At 28.5% G+C, this 22,791-nt stretch overlaps 1 protein-coding gene and 1 pseudogene across 1 annotated transcript; one reads left to right on the top strand and one right to left on the bottom strand.

Annotated features, from left to right (window-relative positions):
- Positions 1-7,779: 7,779 nt before the first annotated feature.
- On the top strand, positions 7,780-13,113 carry LOC126554698 (uncharacterized; annotated as a pseudogene).
- A 4,152-nt stretch (positions 13,114-17,265) lies between these two features.
- On the bottom strand, positions 17,266-19,563 carry LOC126554697 (uncharacterized). Its single transcript, XM_050209744.1, has 7 exons — positions 19,049-19,563; positions 18,879-18,989; positions 18,511-18,821; positions 18,145-18,454; positions 17,982-18,086; positions 17,440-17,914; positions 17,266-17,377 (listed from the first exon to the last, which is right to left on the bottom strand). The coding sequence occupies exons 1-7, from the start codon at positions 19,533-19,535 to the stop codon at positions 17,266-17,268; spliced, it is 1,911 nt and encodes a 636-aa protein (XP_050065701.1). The 5' UTR covers positions 19,536-19,563.
- Between the last annotated feature and the right edge of the window lie 3,228 nt (positions 19,564-22,791).

The following is a 22,791-nucleotide window of genomic DNA, read 5'->3' as shown; positions in this document are numbered from 1 at the left end:
GCCCTTGTCGTAAGTATATTATATTTTATATTATTATATACACGCCGTATTCAAATATTTATAAAATTTAAATTAATAAATACAAGCTGTAGAATAATAAGTAAAAAAACCGACCATTATCTTTACCAAAAAATAATATAGATAATGTATTACGCACATATAGAAATATTCTAGTTGTTTTAACAATTGTTAAACTGTTGACAGTAGGTAAAATAGTAGACTTACGTATAATTTGTAGTTGAATTAACAACAAAAAGGGTACATTTAAATACATTTGTTGAACAACAAATTATCTTAAAATAGCAATAGTGGTATTGTAATTTTAAAGAAGTAATATTGTTAATCTGAACTTAATAATGTCACTACAACACTATAATTTCTTAAAATAAGTAAGATATGTAATTATTTTAGCAAATTACTGGTTTGATCGTGTAACGATTTTAAATTGTGTTAAATTTATTATTCTTTTTTATTTATTATTCCGGGGCTGGAGCATGACATGTTTTTAGGAGTAATATTTAGGCATTTCATATAGCATTTATATTTGAGCTGTGTTACTGTGTGAGAAGTAAATTAATATTAGTGTGTGTAATTCGTGAAATTCATTATCGCATTGTGCCACCGGCACCAGCGGCTCACCCGCCCGTATATCGATTATCGACCACATTACGTATTTCCGGATCTACGAATTCGTAGATTTCGTAGATTCGGATTATACGATGATAAGTTTAGATATCTACTTTTTTATACTTCGATAGTTCGATAATTTTTTTTTAACAAAATATTTTAAATAATTATAATGATCTAACGTATTAACCATCCGGTTATTGTAATTATTTTTTAATAAAATATAAAAAAAAAATATTAATTTAGTAGGCTCGTTAATAGGTGCATTGGCGCATTGTGAATTTCTAATATAAATTTCTAAATACCTATATATAAACATGAAATATGTACATTATAAAATATATTATAAAATATGTATAAGCATATACAACTGGTAAAACATTTAATGTAATGAAAATTACAGAAATTATTATTTACTAATATTCTACTTTAGTTCATCTATTATTAATTGTTTTAAGAAAAAGTCCAAATAAAATGTGGTGAGCTGAGTCACCATTTTTTCATTCCAAAAAGTATCATCTCTTTTAATTTTTTCGAATAAAAGTCCTATAAAATAATAAATTCATATTAAATTCATATAAATAAATTAATAAATATTTTAAATACCTTTTTGTGTCCAAATACAAAAATAACAATACATTCTACGAGCAATGTGTAGTTGACCCTGCACTTGATAATAGTAATTATCTGTTCTTTTCAAATGTAATTTATTATCTATTATCTTACAGCTTTTAATTTTTTTATTATTTATTCCTTCTTCTGGCGTCATATCTTTAGCACTTGCCGGGCATTTAATTTCTACAAGCGAATCTGATCCAATCAAACCATCAGGCGATGCAGCTAAGAATGGTTGATTTAAATCTACCATCAACCCTGATGCTACAATTTTTTTGATTTTATTTTCCAATTGCTCTATGGCAATCATTTCATGCTCTATTCCGTACTGAGTCGCTGCATTTCCTTTAAACGTTCCAAATAATATTTCATTTACAACGTTTAAACGTGAAGTAGATTCGCGTAATTTGCATAATTTTCCAAATAATGATGCGGTTAACCTGAAGAATCGAAATAAATAAATTTAAAATAATATTGTAGGATTATTCATATATTTGTTATTTATAAATTTAATTATGTTATATTTTAAGTACGATGTGATAATACTAACCGTTTTTTACGTTCTAAATGCCACTCATCACATTGATGTTGTCTCTTCGTCCTATCTTCTAAAGACCAAATTTCATTTTCAGTCAGTTTTAATTTGTTTAAAAATACTGATTTTAATTCAGAATACTCTGTGTCAGTTAAATTTGACAATGGGTCATGGTCATTTATTACATTTCCGTATTCTTCGTCGGGTCCGGTAGATGCATTTTTGGTCGATCGATTTATTGGTGTACTAAAAAGACGGCGACGTCTTCTCCGGCATTCTGATAACTCATACTTTTTTATGTACCGCTTTGAAAACTGGCCAGGACTTTTCGTAGTTATGTGTTTATTAAATATTGAGAGTCGATTTGCTCCCGAGTTATATGCAGTTACTGCAGCATTACATCTTAACTCGTACGAACCTTTCAGAGAAAAATTAACTCGCTTACCACCCACGAACTTAGCTAAGATAGAGTTATATAACTCAGCTGCATTATTATTATGATTGTACATTAGACTCTCAATGTGGTAAACCAATACATTTCTAACTCTACAAATGTCATCCCAAATTCCGAGTCTTTTCAAATCAAGTACGTGATTTTGTTCGTCTATGTAAAAAAAAAAAAAGCAATGCTATAAGAATGGGTTTTAGTATTGGTCTTTTACTATAATAACAAAATATATATATTGTGTATAAGTAGTATATAGATACTATAATAGCTTACATATTTTAATAATCTAAAAAAAGTGTATAAATAAAAATAAAAATAATTAAAACTTGATGTACAGTATAAGTATCGAGTGGAAAAAATTTGTGACTAATGACTTTACATTTTTTTATCGACATTTCAAAAAAAAATACTTAGAAAAATCGAAAATTTCAGCTGTCTATAAATATGTCAAAAAAATCAAGAATATTTTGAAAATTTAACCGTGTGTAAATAACGTAAATATATAAACATTTGGTGAAATTATCGACTAGTTACAATGCACAAATACAAAAAAAAAACACACATCATTGTAGAATCAATACATTTATCACTTCGTTAAAAATCTAAAATATTAATTTATTATACCTTTTTTTTGACCTTGGCAAAAATATTGAGAGCAGTTGTCATGATCTCCAAAAACATGATTCGGTCCATTTATGACGTCCGTTTTCAGTCGTGCCAATCTTTCTTCGTAAGAAATATTTGCTGTTTCATTTTGTCTGAACCTTATAGCTTCAGTAACAGCATATTTAAGTCTCAGCAAATTATTTTGTAATAATTTTCTATAACATCCTGGATTTCATCCTGGAATTTTTTCTTTTATTCGCAATGTCTTTTAACTTATTAATGTAATTTCTTAGTAAATGGTTAGTACATTCAACCTTTTTAATTATAATATCCGATCCATATGGTTTTGCAATACGCAGTCGTTTTAGGACACTACTATCACCGTCACCTGTATTAAATAAATATAATTTAAAAATTTAGTTTATTGTATATGATCAACGTATACTTACATTTATGAATTTTAAACATATTATCATAATTGAAAAAAAAATTAAATGATATTTCAAAATGTTATCAGTACCTAAGTATTTTATTAAAGCTATTATTTTAAAACATTATTTACCAATTAACTGCGAATAAATTAGACCATGCATTGTTAAACTTTGCTTAAATCCATCTACAATTATGTCTGCTTCCATGGCTGTTGATGGAGCATTCCAATTTTTATAGCATAAATGGTTGGTTTCATTTCCATTTTTTTTTGATGCTTGACACACACAACAATATTTATTTCGGACTCCGATGTACAATATTTTTTTTGTTCTTGCTCCAACAATACAAGCCTGCAGTGAATTAAATTTTATTAAATTAAATTAAATATAAATAAAGTTACATTAATTTAAGCTACGATTAATATCCTAAAATATTACTAAAGAACGGACTTAATTGTAATAAGTAATTTTTTTATGATTTTATTTTGCACTTAAAAGTAGGTACCTATATAATATACATTATACATAGTGTTAATCATTTTTTCCGAATTTTATATGAATTAATTAAAAATAAATAAAACATTTTGTTACATAATTTGAATTCTTTTTTACAATTAAGTCTATTGCCTATAATTATTACTCGTGCATTATTTCTAAAACTTACAACTCCCGACAATGCATTGTAATTCGTTTTGTACGAACGCTTGCTCCATGCCCCATCTGCAATCACTGCAATTTTTGGACGACCTTTTGGATCTAAATCACCGTTTTCAATCGCTAACCTTTTTTCTTCTAGTCCTGCTGATTCAATTTCTTTCCAGGCTATGTCATGAACATGCATAAACATTTCCGTATGAAGTTCTTGATATAGCCGGTTTGACATATTTGGCATGTTTAATGTTGCTGAAAATTCTTCAAGTTGGCTGTATCCTTGACCAGAATTTACAGTAGCGCTAACTATTGCCATATTAATGTTTATATTATCGCCTTTGACATTTTCACTATGTATTTGTTCTTGTAAACCACAAACTTTACAAATGAACTGAAATGTACTATAGTATCCCTTTCTATTTTCTTTTACAAATTCTAAATCTTTAAATGAACAATCAAATCCCAAGTGATGTATAGACTGTAGAGATTGAAAAATATGTTTGAGGTCTACAATACGTTTACCCTCTAATTTTTCCCATGGATCACTATTACACAACTCGCCATTTTCATTTTCTTTATTTGGGGTTACAAATTCTGATGTGCTATTTTTGCCATCATTACACAACTCGACATTTTCATATTGTATAAGAGGGGTTATAATCTCAGATGTTAAATTATTTTGAAAATTATCTTCCAGTAAAGTTTCTATACTTGTTGTATTCGAAGAAGTAGATGTTGTTTGATTTATATTTGCCTATAACAATTTATAATTTTAGAAAATATTGAATAAATAATAAAAAGGATTACCTACTCGTGGTGATTGGCGCACACATACAAAATAAAAATTAAATTAAATTTTCAACTCTTAGTTACTGATACAAAAAAATGTTATACATTTTAACTACAAAAAGTCGGCAAGTGGGTACCACTCTGCTGTACATTAGGGGATGGGATGGACCTCGGACTAGGGTAGATTAAATTTGAATGCAATGATAAGTATCATTGTATACGAAAAACGATTCTGAACGGAGATGATTTGTCAGTCTATAATATATTATAATTAAATATTGTCATATATTCTATTTTGAAACAAATATTCCGATTTCATAAAAATTTAAAACTCAAACGCTCAAAACATTTTTCCTATAATGACTCTTAAAATTTTCTCTATATCTTTTTGAAGCAAAACTTATGGAAAACTTAGTGTTGAATTTTTAACGTTAGATATAAATACAAACAATTTTATGAATTTTGAACTACAAAATAATTTGCAAATACTCATGATTTTGACGAATTTTTGTCAAAATTTGAACTTCAAATGCTAATAAAAAAAAATTGTGCCTATGTATTCTTATAATTTTTTAATAACTATAAGAATAACATATGAGGAACTTTGTATAAAATTTACAAGTATTTTGATAGGGCCAAAAAAATTTTATCGACACTTCAAAAAAAATTTTTCATAAAAGTTGAAAATTTCAGTTGTCTATAAATAGCTCAAAAAAACTCAAAATATTTTGAAAATTAAATCATGTAAAGAAAATGCCAATCTAAATAACTGGTAAAATTTTCAAGTATCTACGACTTATACTTTTTGAATTATAACAAATATCAAAAATCGTTTGAGGCTAAACCGTTATTTAACGCGGTTTTGTAAAAATTTAAATTGCAAACACTCATAAAAATTTTTTGTCTGAATCCGGTAGAGTTTTTTTTACAGATATTTAAAGGAAAATGTATTGAGAACCTTGTACCAAAATTTTCAAAACTTAGTTATAAAAGAAAAAAATTTTATGATTTTTCAACTTCAAAATTACTTACAAATTTTCGCGTTTTCGACAGATTTCGTAAAAATTTGAACTATAAACGCTTATAAAAAAAAATTGTGACTAAAGATTTTTAATTTTTTTTAGCTACATTAAAAACAACTCATAAAGAACCTTGTATTAGATTTTCAAAACTTTTTGGTCATCCAAAAAATTTTTATCGACACTTTAAAAAAAATTTCTCAAAAAAATCGAAAATTTCAGTGGTCTATAAATAACTCAAAAAAAGTCAAAATTTTTTAAAAATTTAACTATATACAGATACAACTGACAATAACATTTGGTGAAAATTTCAAGTATTTTCAGTGATTAGTTTTTGAATTACAACCATAAAAAAAAAATCGATTTGGTCAAAAACTGGTTTTGCGTAAAAATTCCCGTTTTTCCGTCATTTTTTTTTTGTTTTTCTCGATTTTTTTGAAAACTGTTGGAAAATGTTTACTTTTTACCTTTATAGTGCACCAAGGTTATTAATTTTGCCATCGGAAACCACCCCCAACGTTTGATAATTAAGCATTATTTCGAAAAATTATGCTGTACATACACAAAAAAAAACACACATCATTATAAATTAATACATTCATCACTTCGTTCAGAATTTAAAACCAATCCAATGACAGTGGTTTGTGCACTTAAAATACAAATAGAATAATTAATAATAATATTTAATTACTCAGGTATAAAATGTCTGTACAAATTTTGAAATATGGTTATTATCTTTGAAAATCGTCAGTATGGTTTATATTATTCTATAGACTATAGTTATTTAATACAATAGATTTATTATATTTGTACTTACTTTTTTAAATCGATGTATGGCACTAATATTTCCTTTATTTTTCTTTCTTTTGGATAAAAGAGTTTTAGTTTTTTTTCCATAATGCCAGTCCTTTTTACTGTCCATAGTATTAATTATTAAATATGACAAAATATGTTTTATACAAAAAAATCTCTCCCTAGGGACTACACAATAGTTTCAAACAACAGCAGACGCTAGACTAATCAAAATTTGAAATTTGAAAATAAAAGTAAGAATATTACTTTTAGTCGCGGTAGAATATTAATAAAGTACCGGCGACGGATCAAAATAGGTACGACATGCAATAATAATTATTATAATATAATATTATTATATTGTGCCCACCGCCAGCACGCGTGTTGTTATCTTATATACTCCAGGAACCAATTATTGGTAATTTATTTTCAATTAGCACAGGACCGCCGACGCGCCGCGCCGATAAATTTCCGCACGCGCAGGCACATGTCAATAATACAGATTTCATCAAATATACGCCATGCTATTCAAATGACAAAAATGCCAAAAAGCTAGAGAAAACTGTGGGACTTGTGCTTGTCGGATTTTAATTTTGAAAATGGATATTGATTAGTCATTGTGTTAATTAGGGTATGGCCGAGGGGATTTTATACATTTAAATTCATCGATAAAATATCGATAATTTAAAAAATAAGAATTTTGGTATTTTATTTATTTAAGTACGCCATTAATTTTAGTAAAAATGATAAATTTCCATGGCCATGCTTTAGTAGAGTTGTTGGAGATTTTAAATTAGTTTTCAAAATTAAAATCCGTCAAACCCAAGTCCTACAGTTTTCTCTAGCTTTTGACCTGTTTTACGTGATTATTTGTACTTGCTCCAGCCCCCTTAATATAACATTAAAAAGTGTTGTTTTAACTATTATCTGTTGTTATCGTGACATAAAATATATCTTTATTTTAGCAGATAATACGTAATTTTGGGTTTTTCTGATACCAGTGAATATCCCGTACAGATATATCTATAAATACTCTATATGATTGTAATCACCGCTCGATGTTCGACTGGCGAGTGCGACCGCTCGTCTAAAATATTAAAATCATTCGTTTAAAATTGTTTTGTCTTTTGTGCATTACTGGAGTCTATCGTGTACTCGTGTTGTTTTAGCCGTTTGCCATTGACGAGTTAATATTATTATAATATTTTACATTTTCTGTGTATTTTACTCAAAAAAATGGACCAGTTTATACCGGGACTTATCGATATGGAGGTACGTAATGTTTAATTATTATATATATTTATTAGTAGATGGTAAATTAAGGTTAGAGCTTGTGTCAGCCCGACTTCTCTATTTATTTGTTCAAACATAACTGCTAAACTGCATAATTCCCAGGTCAAAATTGTGTAGTGAAATAGTACCTAACTATGTATTTTTTTATTAGGGATATCACACGCCTAGTAATTCTTATCCAATTAATGAAGGTGTAGATCAGAGTTTAAGTCTCGAAGATATTTCATATAGCACTCATGGCACTCATGAGGTTAAAAATAATTCTTCAAAAGAATTCAACAACATTTCTACTCCATATTCCCTTCCTCATACAAAATTTGGTTCTTATAAACCAATGGAATGGACAATTCAAGTAAAATAATGACTTATTGTAATATAATAAAAATATATACCTGAAATTATTTGTAGGTAGGTATCTATTTATTTTAAAATTAATGAAGTACATTGTTATAGACTATATTAAATCTATTGCATACAACCAATGATGGTCGGTGTATACTAGCTGATAGTAAAACCAATAATGGATACCTCTCTGATGGTGCTCAAAACTTAATGACACAATTACTAATTAATCATCTATTACAGGATCAAAGCAAGTATGTTTAGTGTCACTTTTTTGTTACCTACCTATTTAATACTTAAATTCTTATTTCTTATCTCTCGTCTCTTTTATTTTTATTGATAATCGTTACTACATCATTAAAGTCCCTGTAATAGTTAGTAGTATAATAACTTATAATATTCAAATATAGTCACTGCTAAATGTTACTTATTATGAATATGTTATCCCCTTTTTCAACTTGCTTCATACTTGTATGTATTTACTAGTGTCAGCACTGAATATTATTAAACTGTATATGCACCTAATATAGGTACTAAATACTAATACATTATTTCAAATTTTATTTCAGAGGTACTGATTTTTTCTTCAGGAAGATATCTGAGTTAATCGTGTAACGTGCCACACTGCCACGTACAAGTAGTAGAATGATGTAGTATCGGATAGGTTGTTGTAAAAAAAATGAACACTCTTGAAATAATTCTAAGTGTTTTTTATTGAAAATTATTCTAAGTCCACATAATTAATAAATTAAACTTGTGAAAAATATTCTAAGTCCAAATGACAAAACTATTGATCTGGGTGACGTGAAGGTGCTCGCTCTAACTCTGGTGGATCACTTCTGAAATGTGCCTAACCTGGGCCCCCTTATATATCATCCAGGGACTTCCGCGGTACCCTCAGATCCCTGATGGTCTCCTGCACGAGCATCCGCTTCTTCCCACGCATTGCGTCATCCGCGCGATACCGTGCGCAATTATATGACTACTAGCTGACCCCGTGCACTTTGTTGCCCGTTAAAAATGCAAATTCTATATATATAGATTCGAATTTTGATTAATTTGTTATTTACTATTCGGTTTAACGGTGTTCAAAACTTAGACATTTTCATTGACTGTTTTGATTCTCAAAAATCTTGTGAAAGCACCACTTTAATATGCGAATTTTGTAAAATGCTTTCTTATTACACACTAAATTTGTGATACGATTTTACGAATGTACCGTGTAAATTGTAAGCATCGATCTATCATTGTTCAGGCTCTACGTTTATCAGTCAGTGAGTTACTCAAGTCATAATATTATAGTCATTCTACTTACCGTTGCCGTGAGACTCTCTTATGATTATGAGAGCAGTATATTATCATGTAGGCAATCCACACGTGGTAGATTGCGGACCCCGCGAGATGTGTATAAGAATTTTATAATTTCTAACACTTAAGTTTCAAAGTTATGTCATTTTTTTTTTTTACTACAGTGGGTAAAATACAATAATGTGCCATCTCGTGGTTTTTGTATTGTTGCCTGTTGGTAAAACAATAAAACTTAGTATAACTTGTTATGTTAGTCTATTGCTGTAAAAAAATGTATATTAAATATATATATTATAATCAAGCTGTCCCGACACGGCGTTGCCCGCGTATTAGTTGGTTTTTTTTGCATTTTCGTAGGCCATGTATTAGTGTTATTATGTATGAGAAAATTTAATAAAACATATAAATATGGGTTATCACGGAGATATGAAAATATTATATTAAAATTGCATTTAAATACCTATGTACTATGTGATACACTATACTATATTGTGTAGCACTATTTTCAAAATAATTAATATAAGAATGATCTATGTTTATAATGTTACTAACTAATATTTAAATATACCAACTCTATATGACTCAAACTTTGTTCAATTCATTATTTAATATTCGGGGGATTATGTTCTAGATTTATCTTAAGTTTTCTGTTGCCCGGAATAAAAATTCTGATTCGCTGAACTGCTGAAGTATATTATCATTTATCAGGTAGGCAATCTATCTGCGGTAGATCGCGGACCTAGTGCTGTTTGTATGTAAGTGTATGATTTAACTCTAATAAATATCAAAGTTATACCAAGTTTGACATAGTACGGTGGATTATATTAATCAATTAATACATAATCCTAACCCAACCTTAACGCACTAAAATCCGATGAGAGCGTCCAGCTCGCCGATGATGCGTCTGGCAAAAAAATAATCAAGGTTATTGTAGTCACAACGTGCATTCACGCGATTGGCAAGTTTAATTTAATTAAATTTAACTATTGCTGTGAATTTTAAATTTACTGTGGCCATTGACTTATTTCGCTAATTCTTATTTTTGTTGTTATGGTTTTAACAAAATATAACATCAGGTCTATAACTATTATATTCAATCATAATCAATAGCGACCTTAATATAGTTTATTTTCTTGCTGAACAACTGCAGTGACAGTTGTTGTTTTTTTACACCCAGATTCTGAACTTTTCTGGTGTATTTTCCTAAAATTGTATTACATAAGCACATTTTCCTGCGACCAATAAGAGGAATTATATTATATTATATTATATTATATTCATATTACCTATTAAATGGTTACCAAATGTTATCAAAATCCGTAATTCATTATATTAATTTTATATATTACCATAGCAACCACAAATAAATAAATATTATTCTCAAATCTTATAACCCCCATAGCAACCATTTATAAACAAAAATTTCTATCGTAAATCTCAATATTCCTGTTTGAGCACATATTATTAATAATACATATTGAAAAAAAACTATTCTATATTTTAAGTTGGACCATATTATAAATGGTTACCAAATTTTATCAAAATCCGTTCAGTAGTTTCGGAGTTTATCGCGAACATACATCGTGACACGAAATTTTTATATATATAGATAATATTCTACCGGGTGGTAATTGTATATCTATATATTCTACCGGGTGGCAAGCGTACGTGCGATGATCTGCCTTTGATGTAAATATGGTGCCGGCGTTCTCACGTCGCTCCGCCGTTGATGACCATTAAAGTTTATACTTAAGGTTTATATTTACATTTATGTACTTGGTGATCTGCTCACTTTAAGTAGCATCTGCTTACATTATTTGTAGCCTCATCGTATTTATAGAAATATTTGTTATACCCCCAATGTTAGGTTATCATTAGCTATGGTATATAGTAATTTATTTATAAGTATCAAAGCACGTTGCAATCGTTCAAGTATTTCCAAAAGAGCAAAAAGTAAATTAATAATATATACTTAATGAATCTAATTACTTTAATATAATATAGGTAGTATGTATTGATTTATATAAAATAAAATATGTTATTATTTATAGAGTGTATATTTTATACCTTCGAAAACCGAAGGCCAACATCAAGCTCATGCAAAAGGCAAATTAATAGAGCGTTGGAAAAATGTAGCACGCAAATTAAGATCAGCTGGGGCGATTTCTTGTGAAAGAAAAAAATACTTGCAAATCTAGCAACAACCTCTTCACTGCCAATTTTGTCAGGTAAATTTAATAATTCTAAAGATAGTATTCAAAATGATAATATAATAAATTCAAAATTCTTTTATTCCCTTTCATTATTATAGAAGAAATGAAATCTGCAACAGACTGGCTCCAGACTGATGGACTCAATTTTTCTAATCTGAGTACCATAAAAGAAAAATGGCTTATTACTTATGATGTAAGAAAATATGATATTTTTGAATCAAAAGATCAATCTATATCAGATATTTTTTTGAAATGGCCAATATTTCAGAGTGCTAAGGGTTATGAGCTAGTATGTACTTTTATTATTTAAATTTGTTAATTTAAATATGATAAGTACAAATGTAATTTAATCATTTCATTAGGTTCTCGAAGACTTCAAAATTGGAAACCCTGCAACTCATGCACTTACTGATAGGAACACATTCATAAATTCATGGGAACATTTTTTTAAACATTTGCTTATTATAAGAAGATCATCAATAAAAGATAAATATGCCCTAACACTTTTAACACAGTTAGATTGTACATACTTGAACGGAGGCGAGTCAAATGGTTTTAATTTTAAAATGAGTAAAATATACCAATGAATATTTTATTTCATAAAATACCTGTTTACCTATTTTATAAAATATTAAAAGTATAATAACTAGTAACATTTTTTTCAGATTTAAGATCCTCAAATGTGATAAGTTTATTGTTAATACCGTATCTAATTCCTACAAAAACACAAATTAAAAATAATAATGATAATGTCACAACCAAATTTTGGAAGCCATCGTTGATAGAATCGGCTTCAGCATTTGCCATACATGTTCCGGTAAGATAATATTTAAAATGGTTATACAATTTAGTACCTATTGTTGTAATGCCATGCCTAACCTTCTATATTTGCAAGTAATAGTTTCTTACCCACCTATATAATACCTATATTATACTTTTCTAATATGCTTATTAATTAATCCTGATATTTATTCTTTAATATTTAATTGTATTGTATAATTTTACATTAGTTAAAGTAAAACTATAATACTTCAAAGATTATTCTTCTGGTATATAAAATGTATTGTAAGTGTACTTTTTTCATTTTTTAATATATGTTATTGTTCCAATTTTTCAGAATATGATTAAGTTTCATGAAGACTTATGCCAAAAAGAATTAAAATACTTGCATCGCGGAGCTACAATACAACCATTTATTGCATTTGTTTGCCAAGATTTGCAATCAATATCATCTTGCTATGTTCGAGTGAATCAGAGATTTTGGTGCTTCGAGGATCCCTTAATTGTCCTAGAGGTGTGCTTTAAAACATTTTTTGTATTCAACTGCAACTATCCAAAAGAGTGTTACGATTCTTGGTTAGTTGTTCAACAATTACTATTTCAACTGCATACCCCACATGACAAGTCTACATCAATTACAAAAACGATATCTGGACAGTTTTAATAATTTAATTTTTTAATTTTTTGTATTTAATAACTCTGATTTTTAAAAAGGTAATGATTTAATATAACTAAAGTAATAACTTGATTGATTGAAACATTTAATAATTTGTTATTTATATTTTATAAGGTTTAAAGACCAAAATTTATTTGTTATTTGAAAGTAAAGTGTTAAACATTTTTAAAATGTATATTTGCTTTGTATGTTCTTCATCATTTGCCACTATTGATCAACTTATTTTACATTTAAGACATTACCATAATTTAGGCACCCAATCTGTATTTCACTGTAAACAATTAGAGTGTGTCAGTCACTTTCAAGGATCAAAACAATTTAGACAACACCTAAATAGGGTACATTTTGTACCAAATATAAACCCTGGATTGTTAAACAATATTAATATCCCTAATAAAAATGTAAACACAATTTCATCGGTAGTATTGAATTTGAAGGAATACCAAGTATCATCTAAAGAAGTAGAGATTACAGAGGAAGTTGGTTTAAATGATGATTTTGAAAATATGGTCAGAAGTAGTGCTTTAAAGTTTATAACTAGTTTGAATACTAAATCTAATGTGACATCTTCTTTAATGCGAGAGATAGTAGAAAAGACAACTGAATTATTTTCATCTGGAATAATTTCACACATAAAATCTAAAATTGAACCTTATTTGACAAATTGTGATAACTCTCAACTAATTGAAATTCAAAATATGTTCAATATTTTAGAAGATTTTTTTTATAAACTTAAAACTGAGTATCAACGAATTAAGTTTTACAAAAGAGACTAAAATTGTGTCTGGTGTCGAGCGACAGGTTATGGTACCGGTCCAAAGGCATTTATTTTCTATAAAGGAGAATCTTAAATATTTTTTTGAATTGCCTGGTGTGTTTAATATGGCTTATCAATACACCGTTTCATCTTCGAACAATTCAAATTTGTCATCATTTTTAAATGGGTCTACATGGAAAAATATAATGAAAAATTTCCCTGACAAAATTGTTATTCCTATTTATTTATATTATGATGATGCTGAAATGGGTAATCCTCTCGGTTTTCATTCTGGTGTACATAAAATAGGATATGTATACTATACAATACCTGCTCTGCCCCCTGAATATTTGTCATCTCTGGAAAATATTTTTTCTGCATATTTATTTCATTCATCTGATAGAGGAGCACACAAATTTGACAATAAAACCATGTTTTCTGCCCTTATAAATGTTCTCATCGATTTACAAGAGAATGGCATTACAATAGTAGTCAATTCTATTAGCATAAAAATATATTTTATTCTTGGTCTCATCTTAGGTGATAATTTAGGACTGAATTCAATGTTAGACTTTGTACAAAGTTTTTCTGCAAATTATTATTGCCGTATATGCCGTTCACATGATCTTCAAACAATGTTAAAAGAGTCAGTTGAATCAATAAGAAATAAAAATAATTATGAGTCAGATATCATGACAGCTAATGTTTCTGAAACTGGTATAAATGAGTGTTGTGCTTTCAATAAAATTCCTAACTATCATGTAACAGTGAATAGTGTATGTGATTTTATGCATGACGTGTCAGAAGGTGTGGAAAGATATGACATGGCTGTTATAATTAACTGCTTGATAAATCATGAATATTTTTCACTAGAAGATTTAAACCAAAGGATATTATTATTTGAATATGGAAAGACTGAGAGTAAAAACACTCCACCTCCAATTAGTCAAAACCACTTAAAAAATAATTCTATTATTATGTCTGCATCAGAAATGTTGTGTCTTGTAAGATATTTTGGAATCTTTGTTGGGGAGTTGATTCCTTCCGTTTGAATGAATGTTTCTTCATCTCGATTTACATCATAGTGATGAAGACATGATACATCATGTAACGTTCCTTATTATTATTATTTTTTTTTTTTAACCCAAAAGAGACTAACCTAACTCAACCCATCTGAAACTTTATAACTGTTCAAAAATTCGTGCTCTTCTCTAATTATAATATTATAGACACTTTTATATAATACTTTTTTTGATAGGGAGATGTTCTTTTTGTAAGTACCTACCTACCATCTATGAGCTTTCCATGTACCATAGGGTTAGGTTAGGTTTAACAGAATATATATATATAATATATATATATATATATAGGTACCTACTATTTTTAACGAAATTATAACATTTATGTATGTTTTAATCTACAATAATGATACTTATATGTTCGTGTTATGCATATGGTGTAGTCATGTATAGTTAAATATCATACGAGACATTTATCATCTAATGAAGCTGAGAATTACTAATTTTAATAATGTGTGATGAAAATTGTCCATGTTTTTGTCGAAATTATTAAATATTTATAACTTTTTGTATTGAAGTATGCAAGAATGATGATTTAATACGTGGATTTTTTAGTAAAAATTATTATATAAAAAAATATTTATTTAAGAAGAAAAAATGGTTTTAAATAGTCTCTGGGTATTTTTTGTCGTATACGCCGATTACTCAAACGTATACCAAAATAAAGTTAAACACAAAATAACGCAAAAGAAGAACTTAATTTAAACACGACGTCCGGTGGTGCTCGAGTCACACGATCACCACCACTGACCCCTTTGCTGTCTTAGCCATCTCACGTATATATTACACTTACAATCGAATTACTATCGATTGTTCTACATTTTTCTATTACTACGTTAAATTTACAATTATAGATACTATGATTATTGTGTAATTGTTATTTTAACCCGATTAGTAAATTATTAAACAAATTTATTTACATTTCTTATTATTATATCTTGCTTTCTATGCTAACTGTAATATAAAGTTTACTGGCACCGAATTGCACAATTGTTATTTTAACCTATTTCTGTGAATAATTAACTATTGCTTAACTTATTGAATTTTACTGTTTTACTTATTATCTATAGTTTTTCTTAACTTATTTCTTACGTACTAACATCTCTTATAAAATATTCATACATATAATACAACATTTTGTAAAATTCATACGTTACCTATGCCAAGCAAGTTAACCTATAAATTATTGGTAATAGTTAACTAATTATGGTTTATGGTGTGTATACTGTAAAATTAAAAAATGATAATAATTACTCTGAATAAGTTTTCATTAAATATATGATGAAGAATACACTAGTTTCAATGAAACTATGGGGGTTTATGTATGTATTGCATGGTCTTTAGGACATTTCGACTTATGTAATAAATATAATATGTATTATTTATAAGTGTATTCATTGAAATTTATGATAGTATTACATGATTTTATCTAAATTATGATATTTTTGTGTAGTTTTAAGTATATTATGATATTTTTAGTTTTTACATGATTTTATAAGAAATTTAGCAAAATGTGTTGATGTTTATATGAAAGTATTTATTTATTTTTGTCAATTTGGTATTATGTGAAGATGATTATGATGATGATGGTATTAATCGGTTGTGTGTGTGTGTGTGTGTGTGTGTGTATGATCGTTCAATATGCTAAACATTTAACGCTGATGAATTCTAGAATTTCTATTTTTAATAAGGAATGATAAAAATTACCTATATTTTTACGTATTTTTCTACTTACCTATGTATATAAATGATGATTTTTTTCTTTATTATTAATTCAGATTTCAGAGATAAAATATAAAGAATAACACATGTGAGAAAAGGAAACAATGTAACAAAAATACTAAAAAGATTCGAATTAGGATAAGTGACTTTATTACAAAAAACAATTTAATATCTATAGAGATATTTTACAAAATAATCAACTAATTAATATTAATAGAGACATTTCACCTTATTTTAAAAATGAGTTTTATTTCTATCTAATCTTACTATACTTACAAAAAATATTTAAAAAAATAATCTTTACAAAAATATATATAATATATAATATATGGAAATAATTTATAGAAAAAATATTTACAAAAATTCAATAAGTATAAAAATGTATGTTAGCGATCGAATCGTATTATGTATTGTATTATTGGGCGTTATCGCGATAATAACTTTATCTTATATATATTATATCTTATGTGTGATATTTTCGTGTCACTACCTAGTCAGTCGCGCATCGAAAGTTATACCGCGCACAGCGAGCGATTCTACAATTAATAAATTCATACAGTCCATTTATCCAAATATTTTTATTTAAAACCTTACTGCTACCGAATTAACAATGTATACAGGCATAATCTTTACAAAAATATATACAGGAGTATTTACAAAAAACCAACTATCTAGTTCTGCTTCGAGTTCCTCCCTATAAAATTCAAAATTATTAATTAAAAAATAATTAAAATATATATATATTTATATACTCACTCTATAGAATAGTGTCCATGAGCTAGGATGTGTACTTTGTCTTCAAGTATAACCCTTTTATCATCAAAACTGTTATAAGTTAATTTATCGGATTTGATGGTCTTTAATTTGTGATTGAATGAACGGATATAGACGTTTGACGTTGTTACTTCCAAACTGGTATCACCAAACAAACATCGTTTATGATCTTGAAAAGTCATGTGGTTTCTAACAACATGTCCACGGATTCCTTTTGCTTTGATTTTCTCCTTATCTTCTAAAATGTAAGCATAGGACTTTGCACGGAGAGCACAAAACTCTCTCATAATACGTCCATCGGTTTCATCAGAAAATAGCCCAGGAATCTTCTTTCTCTCAGCAATGTAACACGGGTGGTCACGGGGTAGATTTGCAGTATCCATTCGATTCAACAAGTTGGGATTGTTCAACAGATCATTGTAAAAATCATCAGTTTGAATATAGTATACCAATGAATCTAAAATAATAAATTAAATTAATACCAATGAAACTAAAATAATAAATTAATAAAAGTACTAATTTACCTGTATCTGTATACATGAGCTCAATTTTATCATCATAATGTTTCTGCATTACGTTATAGTGATAGTCATACATTAAATACTTGGAAATTTCCAGCACTGCAAAACCTGATAAAAAATTTAAAATATTATATAACAATAAAAAATTAAAATAAATGTAAATTACCTATATAAATAGGTTTACAAAAATCAATGATTTTGTTTTCTAATGCAACTGCATTTAGAGTTTCATTGTATGTGGTACAGTGTTTGAATGTTGACTGATTTATCAGTTTTTGTAAACGACGATCACTAGACACCAGTTCCATCTTTATTCTTTTCCGCATAGACTCCATGGTTTTCCCAAAAACCGCATTATTTAAAAGTTTGAAAAAGTCTTTCTCAAAGTCATTTGCTGCTTTTTTTCGCATCTCTGTGTTTAGTGCTATGTATGGAGCCAGCCATGGTGATTGATTAAACTGAACTACTCTATGAACCTATAATAAAAAATAATTATATTATAAATGTAAAATAAAAACATTTATACATTTACTTTTTCAACTATGAGTCCATTGGCTATAGCTTGCTGAAGGTTTCGGTAATGAATAATATAGTTTTTTTTCGACTGAAGTGTTGCCATGAGTTTTTTAACTTTTGAACCAGCTGGGATACCGTTTTGAGGAAGGAAAGGTAAGTCGTTGTGTTTATCATGGAGTTCTTTCGGATAAGTAATGTTAACTTCATATATCCGTCCGATGGGTGATGTATCGTTCAAATCATTCAGCCCTTCTAGTTTAGGTTCAACCCACTTAAAACCACCATAGGGCATGTGTTGTGACATTGCCCAACCGTACAGATTATTACCTAAAAAAATAAATTAATATTAAAAAATAATTAAAATATATGTATATGTATACTTACAATCTTGATAAATTAACCATGATTTGGACTTTGTTGGATCATAATCTAGGGTCTTTTCATTATTAGCTTTAGCATACCTCATACTTGCTTGTGTCAAACCGCCTCGAATTCCTATAATAAATTTATATATATTATATATGTAAATTTTTATATATAATTATTATAATTACCCTTTTCAATCATCAGCAGCATATCATACTCAGTGAGTAACTCTAATTTGACTCTGGTATATTTTAACATACAATCAAAGGAGAATCCTGGTGCTGTATAGTAAAAAGATGGGTCCAAACAGTATGTGGTTAAACATAGGTCTCTGAAGTTCTCAAACACGTCAGCCAACAATAAAACATCAATTTTCAGATATAGATCACTGTATTCACCCAAAGTCTTGCAACCAAAGTGACTCCAAACAGTTTTTGCATGTTCATAATCTTCTTCTTGTATATGTGATTCTGTTAGTGTAATGTAGAAATCTGCTTTCTCTGGTAAATGGGTTTGCTCCAGCTTGTTCCAACCATCCGTATACTCATAAGGGTAAACACCTTTACGAGTAACGAGTGGCAAGTCTGCGGCATTAAAATGTTTAGCTGTTTCTCTAAACTTTTCGAACCCTGGTGTTAATAAATTTTCCGAGAGTGTTGATAAACTTGAAGCCATAAATCTTAATGTGTCGATGAACCGTATTGAAAAGTTATTGGAAACGTGTTTTGAAAATGAGATGAATTTTTCTTCACTGTTTGGTATAACAGAAATTTTTTTCACATCGAGACCGAGTTCAGTTACAATAAAATGTGCATCATAATTCGATAAATTGTGAAAAAACATGGTACAAAATTTGGTGTTTGAAGCTTGAGGTTGCAGGTATTACACAATGTTTGTCGAAATTTACCCGATAAGTGACAGTGATCAGCAACTTTATGGTTTCCCACAGAGAAACCGTTTTTACATAAATGACATGTCTTACATAAATTTATTATGTGCTTGTTGTTGTTCTGCAGTAAAGGTTATTGGTATGTTGGTTTGTAGTAATTTTTCAATGTTTTCTGCTATTTCAACGATACTCTTCACAAAATGTTCACCCACATTCTGATTATCTTCATCGCCACGAAAAATTATAGGTGAAGTTGGAATATTAAATTGTTCAAGCAGTTCTGCGGGAACGTCGTTATTTGCTTTAACCATAAAACCATAACTCATAGCCTCGTGTTTTTGAATAGCTTTTGTATTGTTCCCACATTTTTCATCGGATTTTCTTAGTAGTGCTTCAAAATCAGCATATATAACTATCGGATGTCGTTGAGTTTTTTTCCATGAGTCGAATTCTAACATCGATCCAGGAGCAGGCATTCGAGGTAAAATTGGTTTATGTGTTCCGCATATTAACTTGTGTTCTTCAAATCGTATGCGCTCATTTAATTCGTATTTATTAATATTTAGAGGTTCGAACGATGTAAAGCATCGTTTACAAAATACAGCACGTCCATTATGTCGGGTTTTTTGTGATCGCACAAGTCGGGAAAAATTAGAGATGTAGGTAAAATGAGAATTTTCATCATCGGTTATTAGTAACAAGTCGAAATGATCTGTTTTTTCTTCATCTACCACCTTCAGTGGAAACACTTCATATTTTGGAAATTTTTGCGGTGGTTGGAAATGTTTTTCAAGTCCGTAAACATTGACAGTTACATTAGGATTATTTTTTTCAAAATGTTAACCTGATGTAATTTTGTTGGGAACGTGAGATCAGAAAAATTATATTTTTCTTCGTGCGTTGTATAATTTTCAGCCACTTGATTTTTGTTATTTCCCGAAACGTGTTTTGCTAATATAGCCCACTTGAAACACTGTTGGTCTGAGTTTTGCGGGTTGATTACAGCTTTTTTCTTTTCGATGAAGTCCGGTAACGGAGTATAAGAGGAAGCGCTCATAGGCGTATATTTATATACGCCTAATAATAATCCGTCAATACACTTTAGCGTATAACTACTTCCCTTGCTAAAATATTCGTCTTGCTCAGCCATTAATTTTATAATGCCTTCTTCAACAATTTCCCGTACACCAGTTTCGGAAAAAATTGGTCTGGCTGAGGTCTTAAATGAACGGTTCTCTGTTGAATTATCAACATTCGGAATATTGTACGTAGCTTCCAGCTTTAAATTAAACTTGATCGGATGTTTAGACGCTTGTGATTTTAGTAACTTATATATATATATATAACAGCAAAAACAAATATTATATAGACCTCAGTTATAGTAATAATACACAACGTTCTTTTGTATAACATGAAATAATAGTAACAGTAATATAGGCTGGTGTTCGTAATGGTTTATTAAGATATTAGATAAATAGTATGTCTATTTATGTTTTTATTGGTATTAATATATATTAAATGTGTATATGTTTTTCATAAAAAATAAGATATTCATGTTTTATATTATTATTATGTATAATATGATCAAATATATTTATTAAAATATCTGTTTATACTTAAAAATATAATAAATTAAAATTATTTATGTATGTTTTAATAGCGTTATGATAATAATCGTATGGAAATATTATCAATTAATATATTACTACATGAAAATTTATCAAAATTATTGAACAATTTTATGAACATTTTCAACATATATATATATATATATATATATCATCTTAACGGGATTAACTATAATTATGGGATTTATCAGGATTTTATCTAAATTATTATATGTTTTCCATGATTTTATACAACTTTGTATATTTTATTAATTGTTCAATTTTTTATAAAATAAAATAAGAACCTATGTTATATATATATAAAGTTATGAATAATATATTTACCGTCATAATCGTAAATTTGTTCAGCTGGTTTAAAAATATCTTGAATTTCTCGCTTGGTTATGGTTGGTTGTTGTTGTTGGATTATAATATTTGAACCTGAAAATAGTATTATTATTATTAATTTGATTATGAATATTTTATCTAATAAATTTGTAAATTTTTATTGTGAAAAAAAAAACTTACGATGTTTTCTTTTTTATGTCTGATGAGGTTATCTCTTCGCGTGAATATTTCTGAGCAAATACTGCATACGATTTTAGTGGGTGATTCGTGTGACTTGGCATGTCTATGTAGATTTTTGATCAATGTAAAGGCTTTATCGCATACACAACACGAAAACATGATTATGTTTAAAACCGAAGAGCACTAGTCGAACTCGCGAAACAAGACTGTACCCTTACGAATATATGGGTATGAATTATAAAAAAATTGTACTTTAAATAACAGTATGAAATAGTTAGGAACTTAGGAACTCTGAATTAACACGATTTGACACTTGAAGGGTAGTACATGGACTGATTTCATTTTGCTTCATGCACTACTTTTTTATTCGCCGACAATACTCGAATATGACTCTGCAGGTCTGTACAGGTTTGTATTTGGAACGGACTTGGTGACAGGGATACCACATCCCTCATTATGGGTTTGTTATGGACAATGTATGTTTGAAAAGGTTTAATGTATGTGAAGCTGTTATGTATGTGCGTATGTGTGTGTGTGTGTGTGTGTGTGTGTGTGTGTGTGTGTGTGTGTGTGTGAAACATTCCTATGCGTAACGTATGATTTAGCTAGGTACTTATTCGTAAATGAATAAAATAGGTATCGATATGTTAACTATATATAATATGTTTGATTGTTGTGTATGTGTGATGTAAGATTACTTATGTAATATGTGTGTGTACTGCGTTTAGTATGTATGTGATGGTAATATGTTATGTGTGTGTGTGTGTGTTGTGTGTAAATAAAAGGGGAAGAAATATAATTGATTGGGAAGGGAAAAATATTTGATGGTCAGGTGTCATATTTAGTCAAAATCAGAATATTATATACATTATTTTTCTTCAAAAGGTTAGGTTAGGTAAGGTTAGGT

This window comes from Aphis gossypii, unplaced genomic scaffold, assembly GCF_020184175.1.
Source record: "Aphis gossypii isolate Hap1 unplaced genomic scaffold, ASM2018417v2 Contig00580, whole genome shotgun sequence".
Lineage (NCBI taxonomy): Eukaryota > Metazoa > Arthropoda > Insecta > Hemiptera > Aphididae > Aphis > Aphis gossypii.
The sequence above is the reverse complement of the archived record's forward strand: the minus strand, read 5'-3'. Positions and strand labels throughout refer to the sequence as shown.

Bases quoted from the DNA above. Each gene is read 5' to 3' on its own strand.
- LOC126554697 (XM_050209744.1), bottom strand. From the start codon at position 19,535: ATGGCTTCAAGTTTATCAACACTCTCGGAAAATTTATTAACACCAGGG. The intron at 18,087-18,144 runs GTAATTTACATT...ATTTTTTATCAG, and splicing joins TTGTAAACCTATTTATATAG to GTTTTGCAGTGCTGGAAATT. The intron at 17,378-17,439 runs GTGAGTATATAA...TGAATTTTATAG, and splicing joins CATGGACACTATTCTATAGA to GGAGGAACTCGAAGCAGAAC.